A 23879-nucleotide genomic window follows, 5' to 3' on the forward strand; every position below is an offset into this window, starting at 1 on the left:
ACAGAGACACAGAGAAAGCGCAGGAAAGTGGAGAGCGCACCTTGAGTTTTGTGCATTGTGCCCAGCCCGCCCGACCTCCAATTTCCGTGAATCTGATTGGTCAAGACACGCAGAGAGCCTGCAGCAACACTCTGATGTGAAAGACAGAGTAATTGTGCACAAGTCAACAAATCATGAGGCAAATTTGCCCCTTTTTTTAACACTTTGCATCAATATATTTTATTCAACTAAATCAAAAGTGGTGTGGTACTACCACACCTGATCTAATAGAGCTATGGCAAATGCCACCTTGCCACACTTTTTTCAGCGGCCCTGTTCAGAAGTATTCCAGGAAGGCAATGGAAACCTCAAAGCATAGCCTAGCTTTAGAACTAATCCAGGCCCACCTACACAAAGTCAACCATGACAGAGTGAGAGGGCAATATTTAGAAGAGAAATAGCATGTGGGAAGGATCTCTAGGAACATAATACTGATCTTGTTCAACAGGATCATCCGTTATACCTTTTTTCCAGTTTGAATTTGTAGTTACAGGAAGTGAAATATTCATCTGTCCGTCTCCTAAAGTTTCCACTGGCTGTAACACAATGTTTTGTTGTCTGTCTGTCCTTTCCAAGGTGACAGAGGAGACCGAGGACTGAAAGGCGAGAAGGGAGACCGAGGTGACCGTGGTGAAAAAACAGGTGAGACCAGTGAATAGTGAAGAGTTATGGGATTGCTGATGCTCATCATCCTCTCAATGATGTTGGTCCATTGTTATCTGCATACATATCTGTAACACTGCTGCATCGTAAAATTGGTTATTGTAATAGGTTGTAGTAAAACACAGGTAGGTTACAGAATTGAACCCTAACTGACCTACCAATTATTGTTTACTGCTGTTCAGGGGGTGAAGGAGTGCAGAGTGTCTTTTGAGGCCTGCTATCTTTCTGTTTGGCTTTAGAATGCAGTTTGTACCATCAAAAAACATTTCATAACTCAGCACCAGAGCTGACGTCACATGCTGGTGTCAGTCTAGTGGGTTCATCACTCATTTACATGAGTAGGTGGAGGTTCTCACCTGGCACACATGCGTCACTTGTAAACAGGGACGCCAAAGGATCAAATAGAAAAATAGACCATTTTATGGACCGAATCACAACAGGCATACATCTCTAATCTACTTGTACATGGAATGCTGGTGGTTGGTGGGAAGCAGTGGTGTCACAATGTGTAGGTTCCCGCAGTGAGACGAAGGTGTGTCACAGCTCAGATCCCGTGGGGCTCTTTGAGTTGGATCGCACTCCCCAATCCTCTGGGTCATTAATCCTCTATCTCGCTTGATGTTTACAATTTCACAACTGACAACCATGTTTTTTTGGGGTGGCAGGTAGCCTAGGGGTTAGATCATTGGGCCAGTAACTGAACGGTTGCTGGTTTGAATCCCCGAGCTGACAAGGTAAAAATCGGTCGTTCTGCCCCTGAACAAGGCAGTTAACCAACTGTTCCCTGGTAGGCCGTCATTGTAAATAAGAGTTTGTTCTTAACTGACTTGCCTAGTTAAGTAAAGGTAAAATAAAAAATAAATACAAATTATCCTAGAAGGCTGAGGGTTGTGGCTGAAAGTTGGGGGTGAGGGTTGGGGCTGAGAGCTGGGACTGAGGGTCGTGCTGAGAGCTCGGACTGAGGGTTGTGATTGAGGGTTGGGACTGAGGGTTGGGACTGAGGGTTGGGGCTGAGGGTTGGGGCTGAGGGTTGGGGCTGAGGGTTGGGGCTGAGGGTTGGGGCTGAGGGCTGGGACTGAGGGTGGTGCTGGGACTGAGGGTTGGGGCTGAGAGCTGGGACTGAGGGTGGTGCTGAGAGCTGGGACTGAGGGTTGTGGCTGAAAGTTGGGGGTGAGGGTTGGGGCTGAGAGCTGGGACTGAGGGTTGGGGGTGCAATTGGACCTAAAGCCCCTAGCTTGACAAGCTATAAAATGTCAGGTGCTTTAATGCTTGCTTGGTAATTGTTGCCATAGCATTGCCTTTCACCTTCACACCTCTCAGAATGGGGGTACCAAACTTTGATATGATATCCCAAGAGTCCCAAGAAACTGGAGTAAGCTTGGCTTTGACAGATCATTTTTGCAGGACAGCCACAAGCTTCAGTCTCCACATTTGAAGTGTCAGCCTACACACACACACGCGCACACACACACACACACACACACACACACACAAAATGCACAGCATGGTCTTAGTTCATTAGTCCAGAAATGTTGTTGCAAAGGGCCAAACATCGATTCCCTGCCAGATGTTGTAAACTGTTGCTCTAAGATCAAGGTTCCCTTCCTCTCCTCTAAGAGTAAGGAGGAAGGTGTAGAGCATTTGGTGGATGTTTTGTACGTCCTTTTTCTTCTGTTATTGTTTATGCCCTGATTATATGCATTTCATGCCAAAACCAAGTTAGATATATTTTTTCACAGAGTATATTTTAATGATGAAAAATACCCAGTTAAAATTTAGTTTTGATGACATACAGCATTTCAACGTGGGCCAGTTTTCCATTCTGCCAAATGCACTTTTGACAATGTGCCTGTTTTTATAAGGTATTGACAGCATGGTTTTTAGTGCTCTTTCCCTTAGGACTTAACCAATCGGCTCTTTTTCTAGAACACATAGTTTTGTTGTGAAACTGTAGAGAGATGTCAGCAGCATGGTGCTAGAAAAGGGGAAGTACTGCGGTCGTCTGATCAATTAGCTGGACTTTAACAGGCTCTGCTAAGAGGTTTTCTGTTGGATGTATGATTATGTCTCGAGTAAAGTCTTAACAAATTTCTGTCTGAATTTCTAATGACAGCCTCATGAGGCCACACAGCCTCATGCTGTCCTCATGGTAGGTAGGTCTGTACCTGGCTGAGATGTGTTTTTCATTAGTTATTTGGTTCCAGGTCTCCAATATTGGGCTTTATGTGCAGGGGACCTGTAACATGACATCCTGGCTAGATCTAGCATTTCCTCTCCTTCCTATTCGTCCTAAATCTGTTCTCCTCTCACATTATGGGGGACAGGAGGCCCTTCAGATCAGCCTCCCACTGTGTGTGTGCTGAGGGAAAGGGACTCCTGCTGTCTCGGGGGGCGTGCACACACACACACACAAGAGGATGACGACATTGCCCACACATAACCCTCTTTGTACAAGGCAGAAAACAGTCCAACACAAACACATACAGCGGAGGTGACCTGAGAGGAGATAACGTCAGAGCAGTTACGATAGCTCATAGACTGGTCCCTGTGATAGCCATCTCTAGGAGGTGAGGTCTTGCATATGCAACTCCCTTAAGGACTACAGGCAGGGGCCCATCCAGGGGTTGAACACAGATTGTGTTTGCCTAACTGATAAACACATTTACAGTTGAAGTCGGAAGTTTACATACACCTTAGCCAAATACATTTAAACTCAGTTTTTCACAATTCCTGACACTTAATCCTGGTAAACATTACCTGTCTTAGGACAGTTAGGATCACCACTTTATTTTATGAATGTGAAATAATGATTTATTTCAGCTTTTATTCCTTTCATCACATTCCCAGTGGGTCAGAAGTGTAGTCAATTAGTATTTGGTAGCATTGCCTTTAAATTGTTTAACTTGGGTCAAACGTTTCAGGTAGCCTTCCACATGCTTCCCCCAATAGGTTGAGAGCTCCTGGCAGAGCTGGTGTAACTGAGTCAGGTTTGTAGGCCTCCTTGCTCGCACACGCTTTTTCAGTTCTGCCCACACATTTTCTATAGGTTTGAGTTCAGGGCTTTGTGATGGCCGCTCCAATACCTTGACTTTGTTGTCCTTAAGCCATTTTGCAAGTGTGCTTGGGGTCATTGTCCATTTGGATGACCCATTTGCAATCAAGATTTAACTTCCTGACTGATGTCTTGAGTTGTTGCTTCAATATATCCCTATAATTTTCCTCCCTCATGATGCCATCTATTTTGTGAAGTGCACCAGTCCCTCCTGCAACAAAGCACTCCCACAACATGATGCTGCTACCCCTGTGCTTCACAGTTGGGATAGTATTCTGTAATGAATTTAGTCTGCTGTTTGAAGAGAGTCAGACCGAAATGCAGCGTGTACGTTACTCTTGACTTTTAATGAAGATATATGCGGTACATGAAATAACTGAAAATACAAAAACAACAAACGAGTGAAACTAATACAGCCTATCTGGTTACTAACACTAAGACAGGTACAATCACCCACGAAATACAACGCGCACTCAGGCTGCCTAAATACGGTTCCCAATCCGAGACAACGAGAATCAGCTGACTCCAATAGGAATCGCCTCAGGCAGCCAAGCCTAACTAGACACACCCCTACTAATACACACTCCCAATTAATACAAACCCCAATACGAAATACAACATATAAATCCAGGTCACACCCTGGCCTACCCAAACATATAACAAAAACACAAGATACAATGACCAAGGCATGACAGAACCCCCCCCAAGGTGCGGACTCCGGGACGCACCTCAAGAGCATAGGGAGGGTCCGGGTGGGCGTCTGTCCATGGTGGCGGTTCTGGCTCGGGACGTGGACCCCACTCCATAAATGTCCTAGTTCCTCCCCTTCGCGTCCTAGGATAATCCACCTTCTCCGCCGACCATGGCCTAATAGTCCTCACCCTGATCCCCACATAACTGAGGGGCAGCTCGGGACCGAGGGGCAGCTCGGGACAGAGGGGCAGCTCGGGACAGAGGGGCAGCTCGGGACAGAGGGGCAGCTCGGGACAGAGGGGCAACTCGGGACAGAGGGGCAGCTCGGGACAGCGGGGCAGCCCGGGACAGCGGGGCAGCCCGGGACAGAGGGGCAGCCCGGGACAGAGGGGCAGCCCGGGACAGAGGGGCAGCCCGGTACTGAGGGGAAGCCCGGTACTGAGAGGAAGCCTAGTACTGAAAGGAAGCTCAGTACTGAGAGGAAGCTCAGGCAGGTAGTAGGCTCCGGTAAATCCTGGCTGGCTGGCTGGTGGACCTGGATGATTCAGGTTGTCTGGCCGATCTAGAAGATCTTGGCAGACTGGCACTTCTGGCGGATCCTGGCAGACTGGCACTTCTGGTGGATCCTGGCAGACTGGTGACGCTGGGCCGACTGGCGGCGCTGAGCAGACAGGAGACTCCGGCAGTGCAGGAGAGGAGAAAGGCTCTGGCTGCGCTGAACAGGCGAGGCGCACTGGACGCGCTGGGCCGACTGGTAGCACTGGTGGCGCTGGACAGACAGGAGACTCCGGCAGCGCAGGAGAAGAGAAAGGCTCTGGCTGCGCTGAACAGGCGGGAGACTCCAACAGTGCAGGAGAGGAGAAAAGCACTGGCTGTGCTGAACAGGCGAGGCGCACTGGAGGCCTGGTGCGTGGTGCTGGAACTGGTGGTACTGGCGCGAGGACATGCACAGGAAGCCTGGTGCGGGGAGCTGCTACCGGAGGACTGGTGTGTAGAGGTGGCTCAGGATAGACCGGACCGTGCAGGCGCACTGGAGCTCTTGAGCACCGAGCCTGCCCAAGCTTACCTGGCTCGATGCTCACTCTAGCCCGGCCAATAGGAAGGGCTGGTATGTGTCGCAGCTGGCTCTGCACCCGCACTGGAAACGCCGTGCGCTCCATAGCATAACACGGTGCCTGCCCGGTCTCTCTAGCCCAACGGTGAGCACAGGGAGTATGCGCAGGTTTCCTACCTGGCATAACTATTCTCCCTTTTAGCCCCCCCCAATATTTTTTGGGGGGTGACTTTCCGGTTTCCAACCGCGTCGCCGTGCTGCCTCCTCATACATGCGCCTCTCCGCTTTAGCTGCCTCTATTTCCTCCTTGGGACGGCGATATTCTCCCGGCTGCTCCCAGGGTCCTTGACCGTCTAATTCCTCCTCCCATGTCCAAATCTCCAAATGATGCAGTCTCTCCCATTGCAACTGCTCTTCATGATTAACAGGGAGAGTAGGCTCAGGTCTATTCTCTGACTCAGCCACTCTCTCTCTGCGCTTTTCCCCTTTACCTTCGGTTTTCGCTCTGTATAGCAATGCTTTCCTTCTCGATTCCATACGTGTATAGCCCTCTTCGCATTGCTGTAGGGAATCCCAGGCGGGCTCCTGCACTCGCTCTGGGTCGGCCGCCCACGTGTCGATTTCTTCCCACGTCGTATAATCCCTGCTTCTGCCATCCATATCTTCCTCTTTAGCTCCTGCCAGTTCACACGCTGCTCGGTCTGTGAATGGTGGGTGATTCTGTAATGAATTTAGTCTGCTGTTTGAAGAGAGTCAGACCGAAATGCAGCGTGTAGGTTACTCGTGACTTTTAATGAAGATATATGCGGTACATGAAATAACTGAAAATACAAAAACAACAAACGAGTGAAACTAATACAGCCTATCTGGTGACTAACACTAAGACAGGTACAATCACCCACGAAATACAACGCGCACTCAGGCTGCCTAAATACGGTTCCCAATCCGAGACAACGAGAATCAGCTGACTCCAATTAGGAATCGCCTCAGGCAGCCAAGCCTAACTAGACACACCCCTACTAATACACACTCCCAATTAATACAAACCCCAATACGAAATACAACATATAAACCCAGGTCACACCCTGGCCTACCCAAACATATAACAAAAACACAAGATACAATGACCAAGGCGTGACATATTCTTCGGCTTGCAAACCTCCCTCTTTTTACTCCAAACATAATGATGGTCATTATTGCCAAACAGTTCTATTTTTGTTTCATCAGATCAGAGGACATTTCTCCAGAAAGTAAGATCGTTGTCCCCATGTGCAGTTGCAAACCGTAGTCTGGCTTTTCTATGGAGGTTTTGGAGCAGTGGCTTCTTCCTTGCTGAGCGGCTTTTCAGGTTATGTCGATATAGGGCTCGTTTTACGGTGGATATAGATACTTTTGTACCTGTTTCCTCCAGCATCTTCACAATGTCCTTTGCTGTTGTTCTGGGATGGATTTTCACTTTTCGCACCAAAGTACGTTAATCTCTTGGAGACAGAACGCGTCTCCTTCCTGAGCAGTATGACAGCTGTGTGGTCCCATGGTGTTTATACTTGCGTACTATTGTTTGTACAGATTTACGTGTCACCTTCAGGCATTTGGAAATTGCTCCCAAAGATGAACCAGACTTGTGGAGGTCTAAAACAAATTCTGAGGTCTTGGCTGATATATTTTGATTTTTCCATGATGTCAAGCAAAGAGCCACTGAGTTTGAATCTAGGCCTTGAAATACATCCACAGGTACACCTCCAATTGACTCAAATAATGTCAATTAGCCTATCAGAAGCTTCTAAATCCATGACATCATTTTCTGGAATTTTCCAAGCTGTTTAAAGGCATAGTCAACTTAGTGTAAATGTCTGTCCCACTGGAATTGTGATACAGTGAATTATAAATGAAATAATCTGTCTGTAAACAATTGTTGGAAAAATTACATGTGTCATGCGCGAAGTAGATGTCCTAACTGACTTGCCAAAACTATAGTTTGTTAACATGAAATTTGTGGAGTAGTTGAAAAACGAGGTTTAATGACTCCAACCTAAACTTCTGACTTCAACTGTATTCAATGAAAGCCTGAAGGGTTTAACAAGAGATGTTGAGGTCTTTATTTTCAGACATACAGATCTCAATCAGAGATTACTTATAGAGTAAATGCTTGACCAGGTAGACAAACTCGACATGGGAGATTGTTTGTTTGTTAAATTGTCCTTATTCTGCAATAGGCTACAGCACAGTTTATCTTCTATCAATGCATCATTTCCAATCCCCCATATATGTTTTTTTGTGTAAATATACACTACCGTTCCAAAGTTTGGGGTCACTTAGAAATGTCCTTGTTTTTGAAAGAAAAGCAAATGTTTTGTCCATTAAAAGAACATCAAATTGATCAGAAAATACATTGTAGACATTGTTAATGTTGTAAATGACTATTGGAGCTGGAAACTGCAGATTTTTTATGGAATATCTACATAGGCCTACAGAGGCCCATTATCAGCAACCATCACTCCTGTGTTATGGCACGTTGTGTTAGCTAATCCAAGTTTTACATTTTAAAAGGTTAATTGATCATTAGAAAGCTCTTTTGCAATGCTGTTACCACAGCTGAAAACTGTTGTCCTGATTAAAGAAGCAATAAAATTGTCCTTCTTTAGACTAGATGAGTATCTGGAGCGTCAGCATATGTGGGTTCGATTACAGGCTCAAAATGGCCAGAAACTAAGAACTTTGTTCTGAAACTCGTCAGTCTATTCTTGTTCTGAGAAATGAATGCTATTCCGTCCAAGAAATTGCCAAGAAACTGAAGATCTGGTACAATGCTGTGTACTACTCACAGAACAGAAAAGCACAAACTGTCTCTCTCCAGAATAGAAAGAGGAGTGGGAGGCCCCGGGGCACAACTGAGCAAGAGGACAAGTACATTATAGTGTCTAGTTTGAGAAACAAACGCCTCACAAGTCCTCAACTGGCAGCTTCATTAAATAGTACCCGAAAACCAACGTCAACAGTAAAGAGGCGACTCTGTGATGCTGGCCTTCAAGGCAGAGGTATGGCTTTTTATTTGCAACTCTGTCTAGAAGGCCAGCATCCCGGAGTCGCCTCTTCACTGTCCACTGTTGACGTTGAGACTGGTGTTTTGCAGGTACTATTTAATGAAGCTGCCAGTACATTTTGTTTTCAGTACTTTGTTGAAGCACCTTTGGCTGCGATTACAGTCTCAAGTATTCTTGGGTATGATGCTACAAGCTTGGCTCACCTGTATTTGGGAAGTTTATCCCATTCTTCTCTGCACATCCTCTCTATCAGGTTGGATGGGTAGTGTCGCTGCACAGCTATTTTCAGTTCTCTCCAGAGATGTTTGAACGGATTCAAGTCCGGGTTCTGACTGGGCCACTCAAGGACATTCAGAGTTTGTCCCGAAGCCACTCCTGCATTGTTTTGGCTGTGTGCTTAAGGTTGTTGTCCTTTTGGAAGGTGAACCTTCGCCTCAGTCTGTGGTCCTGAGCGCTCTTGAGCTGGTTTGCATCAAGGATCTCTCTGTACTTTGCTCTGTTCATCTTTCCCTTGATCCTGACAAGAAGTCTCCCAGTCCCTGCCTCTGAAAAACATCCCCACAGCATGATGCTGCCACCATCATGCTTCACCGTAGGGATGGTGCCAGGTTTCCTCCAGACGTGATGCTTGGCATTCAGTTTCTATCTTGGTTTCATCAGACCAGAGAATCTTGTTTCTTATGGTCTGAGGGTCTTTAGGTGCCTTTTGACAAACTCCAAGTGGGCTGTCATGTGCCTTTTACTGAGGAGTGGCTTCCGTCTGGTCACTCTACCATAAAGGCCTGATTGGTGGAGTGCTGCAGAGATGGTTGTCCTTCTAGAAGGTTCTCCCATCTCCACAGAGTAACTCTGAAGCTCTGTCAGAGTGACCATCGGGTTCTTGGTCACCTCCCTGACCAAGGCCCTTCTCCAACGATTTCTCAGTTTGGCCGAGAAGAGTCTTGGTGGTTCCAAACTTCTTCCATTTAAGAATTATGGAGGCCACTGTTTTCTTGGGGACCTTCAATGCTGCAGTAATGTACCCTTCCCCAGATCTGTGCCTCGACACAATCCTGTCTCGGAGCTCTACAGACAATTCCTTTGACCGCATGGCTTGGTTTTTGCTCTGACATGCACTGTCAACTGTGGGACCTTATATAGACAGGTGTGTGTGCCTTTCCAAATCATGTCCAATAAATTGAATTTACCATAGGTGGACTCCAATCATGCACCTGAGCTCAAATTCAAGTCTCTTAGCAAGGAGTCTGAATACCTATGTAAATAAGATATTTCTGTTTTCTAAAAACCTGTTTTCATTTGTCATTATGGGGTACTGTGTGTAGATTGATGAGGATTTGTTTTATTTTGTCCATTTTAGAATAAGGCTGTAACGTAACAAAGTGGAAAGAGTCAAGGGGTGTGAATACTTTCTGACTGCACTGTATATATTTCAGGAAATGTGCATAGTGAACTCGTACACATTGTTAATATGTAAATAGAATGCACTATTTCAGAAAATGACCTACCTCTTGCATGTCAATTTCAGACTGGGTAGAATTGATGTTCGCAATCTCCTCCTATCTGCAAGTTTAGCCAATGACATAACACCTTATTGACATCTGACTTGAACCAACCAATACAAATACACAAACATTTAATACATAACAACCCTGTTACACACCTACAGCTGTATGGCTGTTTAATTTGAGTGATAATACAGAAGGTATGTGTATCTCTGGTTTGGCCTTGTAGGCTATAGAGCTGGATTAGGCATTTAGAAGAGCTTGGATTTCTCCTTGTTAGTTCTGCTACCTACTGTAGACAGACCATTGTCCACTTTGCTCTGTTAATTACTCTGCCAATGTGACCCTGGCTCTGTCCTATCTTCATCACACCCCCATCAGAGATAACTTGGATATGCTTTTCTCCAGACAGATTGAAGTTTCCTGAGCCGTTACCAGAGTAATCCCTAATGGCAAAATGAAAGTTCTGGCTACATGTCTGTAGCAGACACGTTTTCAATCTGCCAGATTCTCAGCGTGTCTCAGGCCAAGAGTAGAGCAGAGCTCAGGCTCAACATCTGCAACACATTATTGAGATGTTCCTGTGTTCTTCTCGAGTCTATCCTCCAGATTCATATTCAGACATTTGGAGCCCGACGTTATTAATCTCTTATTAAGGTAAATAAAGGCTAGTTGAGTCAGAGTACATTTTTCGATGAGAGGTACTAATCGTTTTCAACGCCTTCTCCTGCCCCGACAAGACCACAAGGGAAATTTCACTTCAATCTTGTTAAAAGTGAGGTTTTATTTTCACAGTAATGGAAAAATAACCAAATTGACAAAGTTGAAGATGTTTGGCTTGTTGCTCCATATCAGATGGATTTATTAGTCTACATGAAAATGACAAACAATGCTTTAAACAAACTTATTGAAAAAAAGCATGTGTTCACTAATTAAAGACAATAACAATGCTGGGCCCTGTTTCCTACAAGCATTTTAATACTAAATTAAAACCTTCGTAGGAGCATCGTTAAATGTCTGAGATTCCCAAAACCATCGTTATTAACGTTGCACTTGAAAACGCTCATAATCCAACGCCTGGCTCAGACCATTCGTACAACTGATAAGTGGGCTCCCGAGTGGTGCAGTGGTCTAAGACACTACATCTCAGTGCTAGAGGTGTCCCTACAGACACCCTGGTTCCATTCCAGATTGTATCACAGCAGTCTAAGACACTGCATCTCAGTGCTAGAGGCGTCACAACAGACCCTGGTTCGATTCCAGGTTGTATCACAACTGGCCGTGATTTGGAGTCCCATAGGGCGGGGCACAATTGTCCCAGCGTCGTCTGGGTTAGGGTTTGGTCGGGGTAGGCCGTCATTGTAAATAAGAATTTGTTCTTAACTGATTTGCCTAGTTAAATAAATCATTAAAAGCTCCTCGTTAAATGCTTTTTCGCCCTCAGAATATCTCCGCTAATCATAGAATCACATGATTTATCCGTCTCTCTGTGACCGCCGATAACTCCAGAACAAAGTTGACTACAAATACAAAGTTGCCAATGTCTTTTGAATTTATACAAACAAGAGACGTATAAAAGATGCTTCAAATGAAACCAAGCCATGGTAAAAATGGTCAGAATTATAGGAAATTAGCTAGTGCCATGCTCTTATGAACTGAACCACATACAGGATCACTACGATACATACGTAAGTACAATACTGTAGTGCTGGCCATCCAGTCACGTTTGCTCACGCACAACACGACAATCCCCACAATGCAATACTGTAAAATACAATACACGATTACAATACAGGTGGATGATGTTTTTGTATATGTATATTAGGATACCCATTAGCTGACGTCAGTGGTGACAGCTAGTCTTACTGGGGTCCGACACATGACGGAAATTACATTACAGACAAAATGCTTCACAATTTATTGCCATCCTCATCAGCGAACCACCCTCCTTCAGGCCATGGATGAGGCATACAATGATTTCCATCCAGACCTATGTTAGGCTTAGATTCACAATGCCAAACGTTTTTTTCCCCACATGCATGAACAATGAGGATATTTTTCTGTGACTTTGATGAAAACCTATGGACAAATGATCAAAACAAGGCTCAAATTACTGCCTGCTAAACAAGTTTTCTTTCTTTCATTTCTTTTGTTTTGATTACATTGTGAAAGATGCCTCCAATGATCACACCTTTGATCACACGTGGGATAGAAATGATGGAAATGTGATGTTTAGTCATTTTTAATGGGTAGTGCTAGTGTAATACTTCATGTGAAAACAGTGTAATGTACTGTAATTTACAATACTGTAGCATACTACATTCAAAGGACAATTAACTGGTTGTTAAAAGAACTACCGTTTTATTTATTTTTTTATCTCTCACCAAATATACGTTTAACGTGAAATATAATTAATACATTGGTTTAATCACCAAAACACAATATAATGATATCTTCTCAATGTACAGTTTTAATTTTGGATACATGTTTACTGTATAGGGGTTGCATTTCTTTTTTCTTTCTTTTTTGGGGGTGGGACTTTCTGGATTGTTTGCGTGTTGGTAATGTATTGTATTGATATTGTATTACTGCACTGTAGGAACTAGAACCATAAGCATGTCACTGCACCTGCTGTAACATCTGCTAATCTGTGTACACAACCAATGCACTTGAATTTGATTAGTTACATACAGTACATCTCTGACCTTGTCAATATCAGATTTTTTTTCTTCGATATACTGTGAATTTAAATCATATTAGTCATCATCATAGCAGTACTTTTGAGTATACAGTATGTCATATTTATGTTTCTAATTTACAGACATACATTTTCATGATGTAGTTCTCATAATCTGTACTAGACAAGCCAGTTGGCATGTTAAATCTACAGGTTTACCAAACGGTTAGGTGATCATCAATTAAGAGCAATTAGGTTAAGTAATAGTCAAGTAATAGTACTCTTTTAACAAAAGAGAAAAGAATCATATCAAAAGTAATGTGAGAATTGCATTGTGAAAGGCAAGTACTTTATATGAACATGTATTGCAATGTGAAACATGTATTTCTAGATGAAACACTGATTAAGTTTGGTGAAAAAGTGACTGTATGATTTTGTGTGTTATACTTAATCAATTGAAAATGTGCTTAAAGTTTTGAAACAAGTGCTTTTTGAGTTTTGTACTAACAGTTGTGAAAATGTACAACATACTTGAGGAAATTCCACCAAAACAATGTACAAGATGTAATTATGTTGTGTTTTGGTGATTAAACCAATGTGTGGTGAAAGATGTCTACAAACAAAATTAATGCACAAAACTAATACACTGAGTCAAGCCATCTCAACCTTATCTGTGGTCTATGAACCCCTCAGCATCCCTTGTCTAACCAACAGCCATGTCTCTCTCCTGCTGTGTGTGTGTGTGTGTGTGTGTGTGTGTGTGTGTGTGTGTGTGTGTGTGTGTGTGTGTGTGTGTGTGTGTGTGTGTGTGTGTGTGTGTGTGTGTGTGTGTGTGTGTGTGTGTGTGTGTGTGTGTGTGTGTGTGTGTGTGTGTGTGTGTGTGTGTGTGTGTGTGTGTGTGTGTGTGTGTGTGTGTGTGTGTGTGTGTGTGTTTCAGTGGACGAGACACTGGTGAGACTGGTGAATGGATCAGGTCCTCACGAGGGGAGAGTGGAGGTGTTCCATGAGAGGCGCTGGGGAACGGTGTGTGACGACGTCTGGGACAAGAAGGACGGTGACGTGGTCTGCAGGATGCTTGGCTACACAGGGACCTTCGAGATCCATAAAACAGGCCGGTTTGGACAAGGTAACCCAGCTAGCACATTTGGTTCCTTTGAAGTTGTGGGAATGTAAGTTGAGCTTTACTTCACTTTACTGACTTCATTGTCCTCATGGGGAAATTTTGTTGCAGTGTCATGTACACGTTTAAAGTGGCATTTAAGTACAAAACAAATTGACAATACAACTTTCATAACAATTACAGTACATGCCAATAAAAAGAAACTAGCCTGCTGGCCTTACTGAGTCGATAGGAACATTAGCCCGAGCTATTTCGGAGGGATATCACACCTGGCACAAATGATTGTCTAGCTTTGTTTTTCCTGCCGAGGGGTGCCCTATCTCTGCATCCAGAGGGGAGTAGTTCAAAGTCCGGGTACACGGGGTGGCTTGGGACAAAAATTATTTCGATTTTGGGTCTACAATGATTTAGATTTTTGGTTTCCCATTAGTTCTGAGAACGAAGCCATACATTTCCTGAACTGTAAAACTGAAGGTTTTTAAACGTTCTGAGAACAGATGTAAATATGTTGCCTGTTCCTGGAACGTACATTTTTAGGTTGCAGGGAGGTTCTGATAACGTTTTACTATGGTCCCCTGAAAGTTTTCCTCTGAGGTTTTATTAACGTTCTGAGATTGGACATGATAGGTTACTTTGAGGTTTTTGGATAACTTCCTTAAACTGTCACTGAATGTTTCAATAAGACTTTATAACACTGCTAGATTAGTTTGAGGTCACTGTTTTGAACTCCAAACACAGATAGGACACATGGAAATGAATTTGCTTAGGCATTAATCATGCAAAACATTTCTTTATTATTGTGGCATGGCATCAGTGAGATTCAAACCTTTGATCTTCTGTTCTCTAACCATGAAATTATCTCACTGTGCCACCAGGATGGAGCTAGCATCAGGAGTTGCAACAGAAATTATTTTCCCATAGTTTCATTCTGAACAAAACCATTTTTCTTTTTGTTGTGTTCCACTGTTCCGACCTGCAAAATAAAGTTTTGAACTGGTTCGAATGCCAAAAAAGTACCTGTTTATATCGTTCTTTCTGTTCCTTTTTAAACCTCTGAAATCTATTTTTTTTTACATTACATTAGCTCAAGATTAAATTACTTCACCAATCAGTGCAGATAGTGCAGCTTGCTATGGAGCGGGCAAGCTATAGTTATTTTAGCCTAAGCAGCCGATAGTGCCTGGGTGCTGCCTAAGCTATAGTTGTTTCCATGCACAATGGACCACCAAGTGTAGTGAGCGAGATGCGACTGAAATTTTGCAGGTGGGGAGAGAGCGAGAGAGTGAAGGAGGAGGCTTGGCTTGAAGTGCTGGGCATATTGTTATGACATGCATTATCTGAATTAGGCCTACGGAGGAGAGGCTTCTATGGAGGAACTTTGAATGTCTTTGAACTTCCGAGAGCTAGCTAGCTAACTGCCTTGTGTGTCCAGAGAGGCACGAGAATATAAAACAGTTAATAAATCCAATGTGAAACGTGATAACTATAATGCCCGTAACTAGCATTGGAAAAGGTCATCCATTCTTCTCCAATTAAACATCTCTCCCTAATTTCTGAATCACGCTTGTAAATTCAGTAGGCTTCAGTTGTCACGCCCTGACCATAGATTGCTTTGTATGTTTCTATTTTTAGTTTGGTCAGGGTGTGATGTGGGTGGGTATTCTATGTTTTTGTTCTAGGTTTGTATTTCTATATGTTTGGCCTGGTATGGTTCCCAATCAGAGGCAGCTGTCAATCGTTGTTCCTGATTGAGAACCATACTTAGGCAGCCTGGTTTCGCCCTTGAGTTGTGGGTAGTTGTTTTCTGTCTCTGTGTCTGCACCAGACAGAACTGTTTCGTGTTGGTCTATTTTTTGTTATTTTGGTCTTATTTTGTTCTGAATTTAATAAACATGAACATGGACACTTACCACACCGCATATTGGTCCGATCCCTCCTACTCCTCCTCAGACGAAGAGGACAGCCTTTACAACAGTAGCTTAGGCTTCGGAGGGGGAGGGGCACGTTGCCTACACACACGTACTGGCCAATATTTTCAGCTAGCAGGCAGACACTGGACTAAGTTTCTAAGTGACAGAGTGAGGGCTTTGGCATAGGCACCTTGTTGCGTTATTTGTGGGACAAAAACAATATGCTTGGAACGTAAAACAATGTCATTAACTAGTTACCATGCTTTTAAAATAATGGTTCTGTTCTGGAACAGTATAGATAACTTTCGTTCCCATTTCTGATTCTGTTCATCAAATATTTTTGTTCTTTTCAGGTTTTCTGTTCTGTTCCCAGAAACGGTTCCAACCCCTGGCTAGCATGTCATGTTTTTTTAATTATACAACGCAATTCATTTTAGTCTATTCAAACAGACCCCATTTCATAGGAAACAAGCTCTCATTCAGATCAGGGTCATTTAGTGGACCTGAACACACTTAACAAGATAGAGAATAGAGGGAGTTTTGCTGATGCTGAGAAAGGAATGTATATGTTTTTTAATAACATTCTTAGAACGTTCTTTGAATGTTACTAATGTTTTCTTGTGGGTTTTACATTTTACAGAAAGGTTTTTTCATGTTCTGAGAACATTACTTTAAATAGAACCATGAGGAAACTGACAGAAAACATTATGCTAAATACTGAAATTCCCATTGAAGAACGTTGTTTCTTAACGTTCTCAGAACAAATTGAGAACGGAACATTACTTTAAATAGAACCATGGGGAAACCTGGTGGAAACGTTATGCTTAAAATATTGAAATTCCCACAGGAGAATGTTGTTTCTTAATGTTCTCTGAACTATTTGAGAACATTCCCAATGTCAAGCCAGTTGGAGAACATTCCTAGAACTGTAATGTAATCAAATGTAAACATGTTTGAACTTTTAACGTTCTGTTAAAGTAATGAAATACCAAGAAAATAACGGTATTTTTTCAAGTTCCTTAAATGTTCCAAAGCCAAACAACTATCCTGCACAATTCCCAGAACGTTGTGGGAAGGTTGTATGCAAAATAAGCATAGGACAACCACACTCTCACCAAGCTCTAAGAAACATATGGTTCTCAAAACATTATGTGCTAGCTGGGATGCCACTTTGCAGTTTATCTCCATCTAGTTAGGAACTAACTACAGTACAGACTGTGATAAATGTGTTTCAGGGTGTTGGAATATGATTTTTATCATTTGTTTTTGTAATTGTACTTTTTTTATGGTGGGTATTAGTGCACACAGCAGTAGAATACTACTGAGATTCATATAAGTTTATATGGAAAAATCATAGGAGCCAGATGCCATCAAAAAAGTCCCAGTGGTAATATCTGTTTCCTCTATGACCTTTTTTCAACAACTACCATTACATCACACACACACACACACACCTCTGTTAAGTCCAATCAACACATTATGGTGTATTAATATTATTTGTTTCTGGGAATACTTATTCCAAGAGCCATGCTTTAAAATGTATTATAATTCACATTGGCTTTTGAGGGCGTATGTTATTTGAGGACGAATGAAACAACTGTAAATGTGTCTTTCATAGACCCCATTTGTGAGGCTAGGTTTTCTTTTCCAGTTTGCTTCATGTTCATGCTGCACTCAAGATGTTTCAGTTATTCAATGTAATGTAGTTGGTTGTGCTACGACTTGGAGTCGGCACGTTAGCACTTTATGGTGCTAAATGTGGTAGAAAGACCTTTGAGCAGAACTCTGATCATACACACTGTTCGCCAACATTCGAAGGGAAAATATTGCTCATACCTAAAGTTCAAAATGTTTCTGTGAACAAACGGATTGAGTAGATAGACAATAGGCCCGGCCTTCGTGATTGTGGTCCGTCCTCGACAATACCGTTGGTCATAAAGTATATGGAAAACAATATGGTATGATATTTACTTACATATCCTGTTCTTAAACATGAGAGGGACAGGACTCATTTGAACATTAGGGATACTACTTCTTTGGAGCTAAGACACACAACGATAGATAACATTGCTGAAATTGAGACATTACTACCAAACAACACAAAGAATTCTCATTACAGACTTCTATTTGTACGCTATATCAGACCAGCTCTGTTAAATAGTTTAATGGTCTAGTCTGCTGGCTCCAACTAGAGCAGGATATATTGATGTTATATTGGCCTCTAATGGTCTTTCATCAAGTCTGTCTATGAATCCTCTCACCCCGTACACAGCCTCTGATTGGTCTATGGAAGGAAGCCCTCATGCATATCTGTAAACTCTCATCATAGAGTAAAATAAATGAACGTCTGATTCAGGTTTATAAAAACCATATTGTGCTTTTTGTGCTTGTTATTTTGTCAGCATTCAAATATAACCCTGATGAAATCTGACAATTCATTAAGCCATCCCGGAGATCTTGACTGGGTCTTGAAATAATTTTAATTTGGATCAAGAAGCAGGCGCTGGGGGGTGTTGTCATGTTTGTTTGTCGGCCTCCCAGCTCTGTCTTCAATGTAATTGATACAACAATAAACCCAGTTTCAGACAGAGGTTCCATGCCAGAGGTCCCCTCTGGTGGTGCTTAGCTACCCTAGCTGATGCCTGTGGACGGGAGAAAGGAGAGGCTTGCTCCAGTCTCCAGAACCTCTGTGTTTGTGGAGACACGGCGTGCTCTCATCCCTCTGCCAGATATCTGCCTCACATTAACGCTTCCATGAGCTCTCAGAGGAGACTCGTGTGATGAATTACTCAGCAGACTGAGGGGCTAGGAGAGCTAGTAGAGGAGCCTGAGTATGGCCAGACTAGACTCTGCTATCACAGTCTCTTCACTTGAGATAAAGGCTGTGATTTGAGAGAAAGAATATAACATCAGAGCCTGATACTTGGCTGGCCCCATGCAACTCTCTTTTTAACATCAGCTATCAGAGCAGCTAACCGATCACTGTACATAGCCAATCTGTAAATAGCACACCCAACTACCTCATCCCCATATTATTACTTACCCTCTTGCTCTTTTGCACCCCAGTATCTCTACTTGCACATCATCATCTGCACATCTATCACTCCAGTACTAATGCTAAATTGTAATTATTTTGCCTCTATGGCCTATTTATTGCCTACCTCCCTACTCTTCTACATTTGCACACACTGTATATATATTCTTTCTATTGTGTTATTAACTGTACGTTTGTTTATGTGTAACTCTGTGTTGTTGGATTTTGTCGCACTGCTTTGCTTTATCTTGGCCAGGTCGCAGTTGTAAATGAAAACTTGTTCTTAACTGGCCTACCTGGTTAAATAAATAAAGGTGAAATAAAAAAATATGAAAAATGTCTTTGAAAAAATCCTCTAAATCCCTCCTTTTATAATCTCAGTTGAAAACCATATGTTTCTGTAAGTACTGGAGTGACCTGCACTGTCAGGTAAATCTTTACTAAAGTGTTTCCTCTCTCTCTTTCTATCTCTATCTCTCTCTCTAATATATTGCCCTGTCTATTTCTACAGGTACTGGGCTCATCTGGATGGATGATGTGGCCTGTGTTGGGAATGAGGACACCATCCACCAGTGCAAGTTCTCAGGCTGGGGCAAGACTAACTGTGGGCACGTGGAGGATGCGGGGGTGACATGCAACACCTAACACCCACCATTTTAACTCCCACTGAGTTCAGTTCTAAACTGCAGAGTTAAATTGCAGATGACAAGCAGTGTGAGGTAGAGCAGAGGGGCTGCGTTCTGACGCCCTACACCTACTCACTGCTGTGGGCAACTGATTTGACTTCAGACCCCTTTAGGGCCTCATGGCCGACTTTGTTCAAGTAAAGTAGGTTTAACAATAGCTGAACTAGATTCAGTGCCTATAAAGGACCAACTTAAAAAATGGTCAGTCACAAATGTTTGTCCAATTTTTGACAGATGACGCGATTACGAAGAAAATAAAGGGAACTAATGCCATTTGAAATAGGTGTATGGCTTGGCCCCAGTACGACTGATTGGTTTGTGTCTGTCGATTTCAACATTTTTGTCTGTGGAAGCAAGCATTGTTTTTTTATCATCATGACTTAGAGTCTCTCTCTCTCTTTCATTCTTCTCCCTTCAACTGGCTAATGTTGATTATGTTAGAGTGCAGCCAAAAATGCCTCTTTCTTCATCGACTATTGCAGGGGCGGTTTGGAGACTAACGGTTGGTTTATGTATGGAAACCAGGACTAAAGTAAGACAAATTACAGCCCTAGATGGCTTTTTATATTTTGGGAACATTTTTATGAAATGGTAAAACATGCAACGACTTGAGGTTTATCACAGGAAAGGAAACAGGGAAATATAGATTGTGTGAAATAAGCGAAACCAACCGCTGATGTAATACACTTTCAAATGTAAATCAAGTGTTGCCATGAGCATGATATCTTTTATCATAGATTTCTGTAGATGAACCTAGACAAATATTGCTTTGGGATAAGCAAAGATATGTGCTGAGGTCCTGAGGACTAGGTTTGATATACTCTGAGACACATAAATCTGGACTATCTCTCAGTTTTTCATTTGAAGCGTTGAAGCAGCTCCCCTTTAGACATGGTCCTCACTTTCATCCACTGAGGTTCATGTTCAGACAAGTGCTATTGAGGTGTTATAGAGTGCTTTAGAGCAGTGGAGGTTGGTGGGAGGAGCTATAGGAGGACGGGATCATTGTAATGGAGCGGTATTGAAGACGTCAAACATATGGAAACCACATGTTTGACTCCATTCCTTTATACTATTCCAGCCATTACAATGAGCCCATAGCTCCTCCCACCTGCCTCCAGTGCTATAGAGTGCTATAGAGTTTTCTGGTTTGAATACCTGATCCGACAAGGTGAAAAATCTGTACATGTTCCCTTGAGCAAGGCACTTGACCCTAATTTGCTCCAGGGGAGCCGTACTACTATTGCGGATCCTGTAAAACAACACATTTCACTGCACCTATCTGGTGTATGTGACAACTGTCAAAGATAACACCTTACTCTCTTTGTAGAAAGAAATTATTCTGGTTTTGTAGAAATACAAAATCCTGCAGTATGTGATCATTACTATTATAATCCACTCTCAAATATTCAACTAGGGTGCAGTTAGTCTGTGAACATAGAGGTAATTGTTGCATGGATCTTCAACTGTTCTGTGAATTCATCAGTCATGCAATGCCTTTTCAAGTACAAGGGAGCAGCCTGCACACAATTTTGATTTGTATAACAGGGACCACAAACCCAAGTTCCACTTTAGGAACATACTATCAAATACTAGGATGCTATAATTGCCACAGTATGTGAAGTCGAGATTAGTTGATTTATTATACCATGGTACCCCTGTAACTCTAACCAACACTTTTATTGGACAAGATTTAATAAGGACATTTGAGGAGTGTAAATATCTGTTTATCGATTGTGCTGGTGATAACACCCGGCCCACATGAAAAAATACTACAGTTTACTATAGAATACTACAGCACTTACTATAAAATTCTGCAGTAAACTGTAATACTGTACTACACACTGTAGCATCCCTCGATCATGTGTGGTAGTACTTACTGGAGAACATTGGAATACACCGTAGAATACTATAGTAAATACTACAGTATTATCTGCAAAGAAAACACTAGTAATTACAACAGTAATGTCCGCAAAAACACTGCAGTCAGCAAAAACACTAAACTTTTTAAAACTATATTAAATACTACAATATTTAATTAGCATATACCCTGCCCATTCCCCTCGGTTGTCACTAGTTACCACAGCCGCATAGTCTTTTAAGCCCCGACCTATTTCTACAATTTATCTTCTTAAAATGTGATTTTAAACCTAACTGTAACTTTAACCCAAACCTTAAACACACTGCTAACCTTATACCTACCTTAAATTTAGATGAAGAATAAAAAAAAATTCATACATGTTTTTATGTTATAGCCAATTTAGACTTTGTTTGTATGGTAACTAGTGGAAAACATTCCCCTCCCCCATATTCCAATTTGTTCCACCCATAAATTAGAAACCTACATGCCAAGTATAGACCATATATTGTGTTACCCACAGATTATAGAAAAGAGCAGAAGTGCTGAATTATCTGTTTAGACCCCAGTCTCAACTACATACAGATAATCTTTTTAGTACTTGTCCAGTAGATTTCCTCAAGGACAAAGCCTCCACTTATGTCAAATATAATAAAACAAAAACACTATAGTAAGTACTACAGTAATCTCTTTAAAAAACACTACATTAAAAACTGTAGTATATACACTAGTTTTATTTTACTACAATAATTATACCATAGTTAACTGTAAATATACAGTATACCACAGTAAATACTACAGTGAATATTACAGTAAAGTCTGCAAAACACTACAGTGAATACTATAGTATATATACCATAGTATAGTATTTTTTCATGTAATTTGAAATGTTTAAATACAGTGAATGTGACAATATGTCATATGTTCATTAGATAATACTTTGAAACTTGATATTTCTTGCTGATAAAAAAAAAGATAATGTACTGTTGAAATAATAAAATGGTATTCATTTGTTTGTGTGGACATTTATTTTATTAAAATGAGGTTAGAGGCAATTCAGTAGAAAGCGAAGTAATCCTATCCCATACTATAGCTACAGTAGGGTTTTCCAAACTTGATCCTCGGGACCTCAAGGGTTTTTGCCCTAACAGTACACAGCTGATTCAAATGATCAACAATTGATGATTAGTTGATGATTTGAATTAACTGTATAGTCCAACGGCAAAGCCAAAACGTGCACCCTTTGGGGTCCCGAAGACCGTGTTTGTGAAACCCTGCTGTAGATACATCAAGAGAACAGGTGAAGATGGAGAAAATAAGTTGGGCATGGCATCTCTGGATTGACAACTGAGAAGCAATTACCTTAAAAGTGGTTCCACATGGAGGACGGATATAGAAATGACTGCTGGAGAATCACCTGATCACCTCAACATATGGTGAGCCTAGGGCAGGGGAAGGAAACAGTGTTCCTGGAGTGCTGCAGGTACTGCAGGATTTTGTTCCAACTAGGCACTACACCTGATCAACTGAGATAATTGATCAGTTCAGTGATTGCCTAAATTGAACACACCTGGTTTCAGGTCAGTTACATAATAAACATGAAGTCCCTGCGGCACTCCAGGACTAGGGTTGCCTACCAAGAACAAAGACTGTGAATCACAAGTGAGGGGAAGATTCGTTTACTCAACATGTTTGAACTTTTATTGGGGGATTTTTTTATTTTATTTTAAATTTTCAAATGTTAAATATTTTTTGTATGCAGGTAATAGCACTTATTCATTTTATCATATCAAATGTTTGGGTCTTTGGTACACCGAGGTTCTTACTCTCTGATTGTGGGATTCTTTAGCATCTGGAACTGTATCAATCTATTTTCTACTCTCAGTTTTATGTCGAACACAGACAAACAACACCGTGTATTTGAGGTATGACATGAGAACAATATTTGTTAAGGGATATTTCAGTGGAATTCACAGATGGACAAAGGAACCATTTGACTCTTATCCTCTATTGTACCCACAAGGCCTCTCTGGCATCAACATCCATGACTGTTCCATTGAGTCAGCTCTGTATGGGGATTTGAAATGACAATCTGTGAATCTATTTACAGTGAATTTTGTGCAAGGGGTAGTGGGCTCAACTATCTCTTCAGTTCATTTATGGAAAGAAACCACATTGTTCAGAGTAGGCTCACATCACATAACTCAGAGAGAAAGGGCAGTTCCAGCAATCAGCACTACTTGACGTGTAACTTTAAAAAATGAGTATGTTCCAAGGCTGCACTTCGAACTGCTACCCCAGAGCCCTCCAGAACTCCCCCATATTCCCATGAGTATTCTGGACAGGATCAACTCTATAAGAAAGATTTGACAGCCGCTGTTTGCTATTGTAAACTAGCAAGAGTTATCGGTGGCCTTTGGCCTGGATTTCCTGAACAGTCTTCCATCTCCTGTGTCTGAATGTTCAGATGAAGCTGCTGTTGGAACATGCACATTCTGTTGACATGTCCATATACAGAATTGATTAACATATGCACACTGGATATGA

At 42.1% G+C, this 23879-nt stretch overlaps 1 protein-coding gene across 1 annotated transcript in view; it reads left to right on the plus strand.

Annotated features, from left to right (window-relative positions):
- Positions 1-22343, plus strand: part of LOC123990751 (scavenger receptor class A member 5-like) — a 79210-nt gene extending 56867 nt beyond the window's left edge. The window contains exons 7-9 of the mRNA XM_046291581.1: positions 616-681; positions 13662-13850; positions 19300-22343. Coding sequence (XP_046147537.1) covers positions 616-681; positions 13662-13850; positions 19300-19433 — 389 coding nt within the window. The 3' untranslated portion in view covers positions 19434-22343. The remainder of the gene's footprint in view (positions 1-615; positions 682-13661; positions 13851-19299) is intronic.
- Positions 22344-23879: the final 1536 nt, after the last annotated feature.

Source organism: Oncorhynchus gorbuscha, linkage group LG12 (genome assembly GCF_021184085.1).
Source record: "Oncorhynchus gorbuscha isolate QuinsamMale2020 ecotype Even-year linkage group LG12, OgorEven_v1.0, whole genome shotgun sequence".
Taxonomy (NCBI): Eukaryota; Metazoa; Chordata; class Actinopteri; order Salmoniformes; family Salmonidae; genus Oncorhynchus; species Oncorhynchus gorbuscha.